The sequence below is a fragment of the Brassica napus genome, chromosome C1 (genome assembly GCF_020379485.1).
Source record: "Brassica napus cultivar Da-Ae chromosome C1, Da-Ae, whole genome shotgun sequence".
NCBI classification, from domain to species: domain Eukaryota; kingdom Viridiplantae; phylum Streptophyta; class Magnoliopsida; order Brassicales; family Brassicaceae; genus Brassica; species Brassica napus.
The window spans coordinates 47,868,131-47,880,334 of record NC_063444.1 but is presented as its reverse complement, the minus strand read 5'-3'; the positions used below and the strand labels follow the sequence as shown (position 1 = coordinate 47,880,334).

Genomic DNA, 12,204 nt, shown 5'->3' with positions numbered 1-12,204 from the left:
ACTTCAATCTAACACAACCACAGAATTCACCATGTTTTTTCTTTGATCAAGGGAATGAGTGTGTTATGCTGGATATTAACATAAAAGTTTTATGAACTATGTGATGTTGGATATTCACATAAAAATTTAAGGGAAGGCCATAGAACCAAATCAAACAAGAATATATCTTCAAGACTTCCAACTCCAACACCACCACATAATCCACATGTTTTACTTTTCCAACACAATCCATACTGATTACAATTCATAAAACTAGAAGTTTGGCTAATAAAAGTCAAAGTCACACTCCATAGTTTTAAACCTAAACCCGCTAGTTGAACTAGAGGATACGAGAGGAACCTTAAGATCATTACATTTAATCTTCGGTTTGAATTTCCATGACTTTACCACCCAAAACCTAAACCTAACACTCATCACCAGCTTCACATCAATACCATAAACTCCAGCTTTATCGTCCTCCTTCAGATCCACTCTCGCTCCATCCCCGAGCACCACCAAGTTCTGTCCCTGGACCCTTGTCACAACAACCGTCGTGTTTTTATGTCCCTGATAGAACGGCGAAACGTCTACATAACCGAACCGCTGTTCTCCGTAATAACCACTGACCTGGATCGCATCGTAGTAGACTCCGAGTCGTTGGTTAGGGTTACGGACCGTGAAGTTGAGATGGAGATCATAGTGTATCTTGCTGTTGTTGTTTGAATCCAAGCTGAACCGGTTTAGACTAGCGTCGGTTACGTAGAATTTGACGGCGTTGGGACGGAAGATGAGCCAGATAAGTAATGCCGTTACGGCGAGGATAACGGCTACGGCTACGAGGATGTTGCAGATTAGGCTTAGGATACAGCAACCGCAGCAACGTAGACAGCTTCCGATGCAGTTGAAGCAGCAGCAGCATCCGGGTGGTTTGTATCGGCGATTGGGCTTAAGCGGCGGAGGAACCGATGGGCCGTAGTATGCGCCGTTAAGGTATGGCTGATGTTTGTCTCCCATTGTAAGACGATATGCGTCAAGAAATAAGCAAAGCAGAGTTTTTATTGTGTGTTTTATTTCAAAAGAAAGATACTATTAGTAACGCATCTTTTTATTAGGAAACGAGTTTTAAAAGAAGCCAGATTTTGTTAATAAATGTTTTCTTGGTTATTACCAAGAAACAAATATAATTCATTTGGTCAAATATGAAATTTTGTTTTCGTTCTCTTAATTTTATTTTTTTGTCTAAGGTTATGACTTATGAGAAGAGACTAAAAGTATGATTAATGGGAGATTCTTAGGGTGTGATTCTTAACGGAATATAAGAAATCGTTTCTTAACTTTTAACTACATATGAAAATTGTCAAGGATAAAGTAAACGCTGGTTTCATAGCAAACAAAGGTGATAAAACCAAAGCTGGTTAACTTTTTAACCAACGGTTTAGTTTTGAAACTAAGTCGCCGTTACGTTTTCTTACATGAAAGATAATAAAACCAAAGCTTTTCTGCACTCGATAAGCAATTCAAATTTCACGTTTATCAACAACTAGCCGTTTATAAGGTGACATGAAACAAAGTTTAAGTAGAGAGCACAAGCCCAAAACTGTAATTAAGCCCATTAGCTAAAGTATTTTAGGATTTAACATGATAGATTTCATATATATTGTCATTGTGTGATATAATATATTTAGCTGCCCTTTATGTTTATGTTCTCATCAAAATCTTGTTAGCTTTTGGTGACAAATCAAAGCCCACAGTAGATAGACTAAGTCCACAGTAGCTGAATTTAAAGATACTGTATACTCTCTCTCTGTTTCATATTAAGTATTGTTTTAGAGAATTTTTTTCGTTACAAAATAAGTGTCGTTTTCGATTTTCAATGCAAAATTTATTAATTTTATGCAAAATTTATTTTCCTATTGGTTGAAATATGGTTAGGTCTATAGGTAATAGTGTTTTTATAGGAAATATACAAAATTAATTGTTTTTTTAATCCGTGTGCTGAAACCTAAAACGACTCTTATAATGAAACAGAGGGAGTGCCTGATAACCACCCCGACTGGTTATCGCTGTAGTTCAAGATTTTTTTTAAGAACCTGAACGGTAGATTTTTTTTAAGAACCTGAACGGTAGATTTTTTCTTGTGTTGTAGGTATAGTAATTTGATTATGATTTTTTTAAAGCAAATTATAATTTTAAATAATAATTTTATACTATAGATTAAATAAGTTGTAATTATTCAAAATAAAAAATTGATAAATACTAATCAAATGTTATTGAATAAATAATTATTATATAGTTACAAATAATTATATGGAAAATAAATACAACTCATAGAATAGGACATGCATCAATAGCTGTGAAATTTATATTCATATGCCGTATTTTATATAATCTTTACATAGTAGTTGTAATATTCTAGTCATATAAATATATTATATACTAGAGAGAAACGTAAAAACTCAGAGAGAAAATTATGCCAAATACGTAGTATATTAGACAATTTTGTTATCAAAACTATTTGTTGAAAAGAATTGGTTATGGCTCTGAATTTTGGGAAGTAAATCACAGTTTAATTGGTTTAGCTTTATTAATGTTGTAGAGAAAATGAAACTTTGCACATCAGTCACAACTTTCAGCAATCATCAATATAGTCATGAATACCTATTTGACCAAGAAGAATATATATATCAACTCAATATGTCTAATATAGAAGAGTCATATATTTATATTTCGAGAGAGCTAAGAGTGTATCTGTAACCAACGTTGAGTGATGTCATATTTGCATATTTGCATAACTACTAATGGCATCATTGATCAACTTCCTGGAATTTCCGATGTTGTATACATTATTTCAAAGTTAGGTGAAAAGGACCATTTTTATAAAATTATGTGAGTTTGGCAGTGTCTTAATCATAGATTGTAGCTAGTACCTGTGTGAAGTGTCAACAGCCCACATACCACGTTCATAAATCATAACCACCTTATTTTTATAATATAAAACCAAGGTTAGGTTTCTTAGACAACTTTATTCGAGAAAAATTGTGTATAGATCATGTGCTTGAAATTCAAAGCATACTAACTTGAATGAATTATTCTCCCATACTTATATCAAAGACTTTAAAGTAGGCATTCTCTTTATTAAAACAAACATTTTAACAAGACTAGATGTTGATTGTCTAACTACGTTTTTTTTTTAAGATTGTCTAACTACGTTGATATGCAATATAATACACTTATTTAAATATTAAATATAAATCATTCGAACTATTAAATGCCAATTTTTGAAATATAATAATAGTAAGAAATTAGCTAAATTCTTGTAAGTTTGTACTTGTAACAGTGAGTATCGGATCCTGATTTTCCCATTTCAAGATCCAAGAATATTCACGATAACCCCTAAGTTACGCAACATTTTAGAAGGATCTTCTTTAATGCGCATGAAACCCATATTTGACGTAATACATCATCAATAGAGTGATAAGACAGAAAAAATCTACAAATCTACAACTATACTAAAATAATTCCAATCCACATGATTTTTCTTTTTAAACTTTATTATTTGTTTTTCTGCCAAAGCTAGCTCTTTTATTTGTTGTGGAGTATTGTACAAATAGATTATAATCGATCCCGACCTATTATAAGAAAAAAAAATGGAGACACATAGTATATGGACAATTAGACAGTGACACCGTAGCACAACGTCTACAAATCATTAACGAGTCATAATCCATTCGATCGATTGATTTTAAAATTCTATCGCCGTCCTGCTTTACCGACTACAAAAAAAATCATCGAAAAAGTTTGAAGCAAAAGTTGATATGATAGGATCACAAGATGCATCTTAACTAGTCACCGAAAATATATATTTAGAAAAAGAAGATATCAATGAACTTCTCTGAATAAAATTTAGGATTCAATTATTTAAAAAGTATTCGTATTTAAATTCTTACAACTCATCACAACAACATCGCGGATCTGTAATATTTGCCATCGTATAAGCAAAATGTACAATTCACATCACTTTATGATAATTAAGAAGACTATAATATATAATGGAGTCGTTAATTAGCTCACCTAATTTCGCTCCGCCGCCGTTTTAGACACTAACACTACAACTACTCGTAAGCGTATACTTAACGGCGTTATCTCCGACAATAACTCCGGCAGCTTTATTACCGAAGTTAATATACGCAAGACACCTCACGTAAAGATGATACTTCCCTGTAATAAACGTCCCAACTTTCCACCTCACTCTACCGTCAGCACGGATGATCAGCGTCACAGCGCCGTTATCTTGATCACCGTCAAGACTAACGGCGTTGAACGGAGCGACGGGAACGGAGGTCCCGTAGACAAACGGCGACCATATGTTGACTTCTTTGTGTCCCTGATACGTCGGAGGGATCGATGTTCTGAAAGTGATCTGTTGACTATGGTAAGTAGCGTAGACGTCAAGACGGTCGTAGTAGATGCCGATCTTGTCGTTAGGGTTCCGGGAAGAAAGAGTGATTTGGAAGTTGGAGGTGAGGAGGTTCGGTGGATTGCCGGAGACGTTGAAGGCGTAGACGGTGGCGTCTTGGAGGATGAAACGTGGCTTTGAAGGTTGGAGGATTGCCCAAATGAGAAGGATTGTGAGGCAGATGATGAAGAGGATGAAGATTATTGACCATATTATTCGCCGCCGGATTAGTTTCCGGCGAGAGTGAGTGTGGGAGCCACAGTCTTTGAAGGTCATGGTGGTGGTGGTTTTCTTTCTCCGGCGGTGGTGGGGAGAAAGTGGAGAAGTTGTTAAAGAGAATTTTGGTTTATTATTTATTTGATGTGTTGTAAATAATGGGGTAGCCTAATTGTGTGTATGCTTTTATAGGAGAATGATAGGCAACTAAAGTTATTCTTTTTATATTAACACCAAAATCATTATAGTAGTAATCAAGATAGATTTTTGTATGAAACAACCAAAATTAAATCTCTTTATTAAAAACAAAAAAAATATGTTTTTTCATAATCTAAAAAGTTATCTTATTTTTTGGCTGATGTATAGTTTTATTGGTATATAAATTTCTCTTCCTTATTTTCTTGGAAAAACAGAGATTTATCGTTTATCATCTACATACTTAGTCAAATATTACAGTACAGTATTGAATTTATACAGTAATATATTAATTGCTGAATATCATTTTAAATCACATATATATCATATATTTCTAGAATGTTGAAATTATGAATGGGAAGATGATTGATATGGTCGGTGGACGGTTTCTATAGAAAGGTGACTTTATGTGTGGTCGAAGATTTCTTCAATAATAACAAACCCAGCTAGTAAACTTCATTCCCAGCTTCCTCATTTGAAGAATGAAACTCACTTACAAATAAAAAGAGAAAAATTATTTATTTGTAGATATATACTTTGATTCGTATTTTTAAAAATACATATGGAGTCATCGTTTTAAACGCTAGAATGAACGATTTGCTATAAATGCTCTTCTTTACAAATTTGAACTCTCTTACTGCAATTTTTAATCATCCTAGGCCAATTGTAGACGTTTCCAACAACAAAAGAACCAGATTTCTAAAAAATTTGGGAGATTAGTTGATTTTGGTTTAAAATTCTCTAGGTTAAGAGAGAAAAAAACATTTCCACTTTTCATTCAAAAAAAAAAAACATTTCCACTTTCCATACTATTTATAAAAATGTGAACACAAATAAATATAAAACCCACCCAAAGTTATAACTGAATACGTTACCAGTTAAATGAATATAAATGTACAGGATAATAGATACAAAATCGTAAAATGAATAAATGTAAATCGTAACTAAACACAATTATGTGATTGGTAAGTACTTGAAATACTATTTGTCCGCCATCTATGCTTTCGACTTCTATATTTTAGCAAAAAAAATGTTCAAAAGATGTTGAAAAACATTAGAAAGGTGTCAAAGTGACATTTTTTGTGGAACATAAAGATTATTGTTCTAATCAAAATTTGATGAATAAATTTTTGGAGCTATCACATGGGTATGAGACTTTTCGCTACCGACTATAAGTCCATTTAGTGATAATAATTTAGTCCAATATAACCTTTAAGTATTAAATGATCAAGTATTTTGTATACAAATGGACAAAGTTTCATTTACCACGTACTCTCTCCATAATGGAAAAGGGGACGTAAGTGACCTAACACTAGCTGCCAAAAGAGAAACCACCACTTGTCCATCATTTTCTTTGTCTTGTTACGTTGATTTTTAATTACAACGGTTGCTCTAAAGTCTAAGCATCGTGTTGTAACATTAGGGGAGGGGAGATAACTTTAAGAGGGCACTAATTGTAATTGCTATTCGGTCGACATAATATTCAAATTTGATATTACAAAGTTACATATCCAATTGTTGTATGTATTAGATCATGCTTTTGACAAAATTCAACTTAATCGAAACTGTGGGTGGATGTGTTAAAAAAGAGAGAAGAAATTGTGGGTTGTTTACAAATAAGTTTTTTTGGGTCTAAGTTTCTAATTAAGATGCATAAACACACCGAGATATTGAACGGTACTTTCTCCTACGGAAATCGAATGATTCGAATGTATCGGTAAGAATGTATCTCCCAAAACCTAACGGCTTTGTCCATTATATAATCTAGAGAGTGCATTCAACTAGATTATTGCTAATGCATATCTCTCAGGGAAATATGCTCAGGTGACAAATAACGCAGTTTAGCTTGTGAAGATAAATCTAAATATCAGGTTGAATTCAACACAGGAACAATTATTCAGGTTTTTGCAGCTTTCTTTTATGGCAAGTCACAGTAGTTTTACTGATAACAACTTCAGTATTTAACTAAGGATACGTATTATTGCAACTTAGCTTCTAATCTTTGTCTGTTTAGCCTAGCCAGTGTTATTTACTCTTCTTTCCTATGAAAGTTTTATATATCACAAGTTTGCAGATTGTAATAATGGCCAAGCCCCTAATCAAAGATGTTTCAATGGGTCTAACCGGTAGCGGCCCTGGGTAGAAGCAGCACAAGCATCTGCTTCCGACCATTAATATGAAGACAACAATTTCGGCCAATTTTCCAAATGCTATCAGTAGGTCAGATGGTTAAATATTGTTTCCCCCCCCCCCCCCCCCCACACAAAGTTAACAAGTTCAAGCCTTCACTTCACTGGATTCCAAGCCTCTGGCAATCAGTCAAAGACTATCCGTTGGTCTTTTGCTTAAATGGGCCAACATTTTGAGCCGTAAATGGGCTTATTGTTACAATCAGTCAAAGATGAAGGCATGAAGCAATAAGAGAGCGCATGGACTGAACAGAAGAAAGTAAATGTAAAGATGAACGGGTCGTCAACTAATTATGAATAGATTGACGGTGTGTTTTTTGTAGTTATTGCTCACCTCCTCTTTCTCCAGCCATTGAATACATATTTATTGAGTCGGGCTCCTCTCTTTTCGAAGAGTAGTATCGTTGAGGTAAGTTATTCTTACCGTAGGTTCATGTTCGGTTTAAAGAATAATTCACCGTAGGTCATCATTGTTCTACTCTCCTGTGCATAAGGGTTGTTGGAGGATATATATGAATATTGGTGCCGTGCCCAAATCCATTACAGTTCTTCATATGTGTTGTTAGACTCACCGAGTTCATTTGATTAATGGACACTGTCTTTCGATGGGCCAAAGACTCCTTTTTATTTAGGTTTACGCCAATCGTCGGGACCGTAAGCAGGGCCGGGCCTGACCACAAGCTGGTCAAGCATGGGCTTGAGGCCAATATCTTTATAAGCAATTTTGAGGGCCAATTTGATAAGAGTTTTTGTTGGTTCAGTGGCTGAATAAGCTGTTTCAAATGTTAAGGTCATGAGTTCAAACAGCTTAATACTATTTTTGGGGCCAATTTTTTTTACTGCTTCTATCCTTGGAAAACTCAGGCACTGCCCTGACCGTAAGTCCCACCCATCCCAAGAATTCCCAATCTTTTCTATACCAAAGGAAGTAAATTGGTTGTCAAAAATCAAAAGCAGTAAAGATATTCGTTCTATTTACACGTGATGGGCTCGTTCCACTACAATATATGTTTACTCGTAAGGGGCTAAGTTCAAAGTACATGCAAGACAACCATGCACCGCACGTGACACTCATCTTTCTTCAACTCGTGACCTTTCTTCCAAATTTTTTTAAAAAACTATTTTTTAGGATTTGAGATCATATTGAGTCAGAAAAAAACATAAAACAAAAACACTGCAATTTGAACCGATTCAGCATCCAATAAATTCTAAGAACGTGCAGTTTCATCAGCCAAAAGAGTGTCAGAATTCACTTTTGGCTATCTAAGTATATCAAAATTCAAGTTCAAGTGTTCCGACTACATAGCCTGAGTGCACACTGAAAAAATATATTTCCTGTTCTATAAGATTACGTTTTGATGCATAACTGTTGATCCCGAAATATATAATTTTTCAAAACATGAGATTTATTAACTTATCGACTGGAAATTTCTGTACTAAGCCGATTACTTAGTTGACTACATGCATATATATTTTTGACCTTTGGACTCGTCAGTTTTTAAAACTAAAAGTAGAATCTTCCTGATTTCTGTATAATATTAGACAATATTTATCTCAGAGACTCAGACATCAATACTCAATTCATTTCATTTTGTTCACATTTTAAATAATTAGATTCTCCTCTAACTGAATTGTTTTTAATCCATACTACTACTGTACAACGAATCGATATAAATAATAAACTTCATGCTTAAGGATGGTCAGCCTTACAATGCACTACGTAATCAGATTTGGGGATCCAAACTCCTTTTCAGTTACCATTAGTTATTGTCTGCGTAAAGATCATTACTTTAATTTTGTGGTTTTACTATTTTCAAGTTAGTTTGACTTCATAATTAGTAACTCAAAATAAGCAATCTCACACAGCTGCCTAGTCACATGTTGACCTACCTATTTCTCTTTTTAAGTGGAACGAATATTCCAGATCTTCCAGTGGCACATTCTTATCTTCAGGGAATAAATTAACTATAAGTACTATTTTTTCCTTATCATTTTGTAGATATCATTGCAAACAGAGCAAAGGCTTTCTTGGATTGAAAATTTGGATCCATTTTGTAAACAAACGCGAAGTAAGCACGAAAATAAGAATATTTAGAGAGAAACAACGATTGAGGCAAATACATATTTTAGGATTTGTGTATTGATATACAAATGAAGATAATTTTTCAATATGTTATATCACATTTATATAACCTCAAAACTCTGTATGCTATTTATCTACTTAAAGCACCTTTTCTACCAAAGAATGTGTCATTTTATTGGTATAATAATTTAATCAGAATCAATAATCCTAAAATTGAGTCTAATCTTTCGTTTCATGCCGATAGTTATCTAGTTCACACCTATTCTTAAAAGCCAAAAAAAACTATTTCTAAAAGGCAATTGATCATTAGTGAAATGATTAATGTTATTCACTAGATAATGTTAAACAAGCTCCCTTCAAAGAGTTTTTAAAGTTTGGACAATGATAACATATCTACACGACACCTACTCTCGTCTTCTGTACCGAAACTTTTTTTTCGCTGGTTGTTGGTGGCTGTTCATCATGGACATTGATAACAACATGAGGAGAGCTATTGTTTTCTTCCTCGCTGTCACCCTCTAGAACAGGCTTTACACTTCCCCTGTGAAGTAGTTGATGTTGTCCTAATTCCGGTGACACTTTTGGATCCGGAGTCTCTTTAAAGTGTGCCAGACCGGTGAATTCTTCCACTGCCTCAGAGATCTTCTCGACGTAATTAACGATCTCGATCAGTATTGACGCCATTGTGACTCCGGGAATGATCTCCAAGAGATCTTTCTCTGTCTCTGGAGAAGACGTTTTGAGTGCAATCCTTAGGTTTTGTATGGCATTTTTGGAGTTTTCAATATATGCATTAACACAAACACTGTCTCTCTTCATTGTTTTGATAGATTTGGCTATGGCTTTTAGGGCTTCACAAGCTTCTCTGCTCATGATCGAGCATGGCTCTTGAATCTTGCTTATGAAATCTTGTGGTATCTGCTTGCGTCACACGTAAAAGAACATGCAAATTATTAATATTATTCCGTCAAACCTTTAGTTATTCGTTAATGTATACGTATTATTTATCATCGACATTTTAGCCATTGAGAGCCTTGGCATTTTATTTTTATTTTACACCTGCTTGGTGCAATCTTTGATGGTTAGTCCTGGTTATAATACACTTATTTATGCATGTGTCTTATGATTGCGAGTGGAGGGAGATAACAAAAAAAAAAAGGAAAATCAATAATGGCATACGACGTAGCAAAGATACATCATGCTTACCAAATTTGGACAATTTTACAAATTCAGAGTCACCTTGTTTTAGAATAAATAGTAAATATAATGATAAAAAAAAACTAATAATTATACATATTTTCCTTACATTGAAAAATATATGTAATTATTTAAAAATAATCTTCTACTTATTCGATCCGGTGATTAATGATAAATAACAATTTGATTTACTTTCCAATTCAGTTTGCAGTTTTTGAAAGTAGTTTTTGGTTTAATATCAAACTAATGTGATTGCCAACGAACCTTAACGTCGGAGAGAACATAGCCATTGAGGATTTCCAAATGAAAGGCGCATTGACGAACAAGTCCTGCGATCTTTAAGTACTTTGTCCATGGATGGCGTAGCCTGAATCGGCCATGTCCCGGTTCCCATCTCGCAAGATTCGCCTGGAAAACAAAAACATTACGATCATCAATTACATTAGAACGCTTTTATAAAATAAATACAAATTAACTAACAACAGCATTATGTAGCTAGGAACATTAATTATTGTCTATCTGCATATAATTATACCAAAATATCTTCAGTGCTTTTTGATGTTAGAATGCTTTTGTATTGTTGAACACACGAGTTTGTCTCCTTTGAAGTCTTCTCCGATGATGGAAAATATTCACCCTCGAAACCTTTTTACATATATTTAAACACGTATACATGCATAAGTTACATATGTTCATTATATTTACCAAGAATAGATTAATTGAAAATGTTGGATATTGTAAGCACCTTCTAAGGAGTTAGCGAGTTTGATAATGTTGTTAGCAATCATCTTGTGAAGATCTTCGCCTGCCCATACAGGAAAAACGAAGATCGATACAAGGATGCATATCGTTCCACCAATAAGAATGGTGGATAGTCTTTGATATGCCATAACCAATATTTCATCTGTACGGTAACCCGAAACGGCAACCATGCTGAATGTGAGTATGAATATCAAGGCACCATAGTCATATCTCTGTTTAATCCTTGGAAAAAACCGTGAAAATGTTGCAGCTGCACCTAGTGAGAACACGAATATCCCAAGAACAATCGGCTCTCCTTTGTCTCCACAGAATCTAGCAAGGTGTACTGCACCAACCCCTAAGGCACCGGCTATTAATGTTGCAAAACCTCTGTTTAAACCTTTTGAAAGTGTCCCACCTATATGAAAACATGTTTTAGTTTGACTTGGTTTTAATAGACATCTTTCTATTTAATTTGTCATAGTAACATGGACATTTTTAATAGACTTACCGACAGTGAACTCGGAGACTACGACTACTGTTAGTATCGCCCACATACCCGAAACCCCGAAGCTATTATAGAGAGGCCGTACATAGTACAACATTGATACTAATGTGAGAGAAAGTCCCACTTTTAAGGAATGGATGATCCGTCTTGGATCATCTTTACCAAACTTTTGCACATTCTTTATGCGCTTGGTGACGCCGTCTTTAAGCTTGATAGGGAACTCCTTAAGCCTTTGCAAGAATCCTGCTTTCTTCACTTGAGCATTCAAGTCCATCTCCATTGAAACTTTCAATGTAACTTAAAGCTTGTGAATTGGCTAATATTTGTAGAACTTTTGTGTGATGCTTATGTGGGATAGTTTTTGGCTATATTTATAGGTAGAAGAAAGCTTAACCTGTGAAACGACAGGTTTTTCACTGCTGACTAAGCTTGCATCTAAACTAATTTTTTATCTGGATGTCTTGATTTTTATTGATATAAATATTGAAGACATAAAAAGTGATGCGCAGTACTTTTCTTACTTAGATCTAATTAATTTATGGATGGCAGGCAATTCATCTATAGATAGGTAGAATATAAATGTACAAAATGTTTTTTTTTTACGTAGGTCGAATAAAAGACCAAATATTATACTAAAATG

The 12,204-nt window shown here is 34.3% G+C and overlaps 3 protein-coding genes across 3 annotated transcripts; all 3 read right to left on the bottom strand.

Moving 5' to 3' along the window:
* Positions 1–59: 59 nt before the first annotated feature.
* LOC106377551 (NDR1/HIN1-like protein 2) lies at positions 60–1,931 on the bottom strand. The gene has a single exon (XM_013817811.3). The coding sequence runs from the start codon at positions 991–993 to the stop codon at positions 265–267; it is 729 nt and encodes a 242-aa protein (XP_013673265.2). The 5' UTR covers positions 994–1,931; the 3' UTR covers positions 60–264.
* Positions 1,932–3,893: 1,962 nt separating this feature from the next.
* On the bottom strand, positions 3,894–4,823 carry LOC106450449 (NDR1/HIN1-like protein 1). Its single transcript, XM_013892108.3, has one exon. It carries the CDS (start codon positions 4,709–4,711, stop codon positions 4,073–4,075), a length of 639 nt encoding a protein of 212 aa, XP_013747562.1. The 5' UTR covers positions 4,712–4,823; the 3' UTR covers positions 3,894–4,072.
* A 4,601-nt stretch (positions 4,824–9,424) lies between these two features.
* On the bottom strand, positions 9,425–12,204 carry LOC106377543 (aluminum-activated malate transporter 8-like). Its single transcript, XM_013817802.3, has 5 exons — positions 11,568–12,204; positions 11,061–11,474; positions 10,851–10,960; positions 10,580–10,723; positions 9,425–10,036 (listed from the first exon to the last, which is right to left on the bottom strand). The coding sequence occupies exons 1-5, from the start codon at positions 11,842–11,844 to the stop codon at positions 9,512–9,514; spliced, it is 1,470 nt and encodes a 489-aa protein (XP_013673256.2). The 5' UTR covers positions 11,845–12,204; the 3' UTR covers positions 9,425–9,511.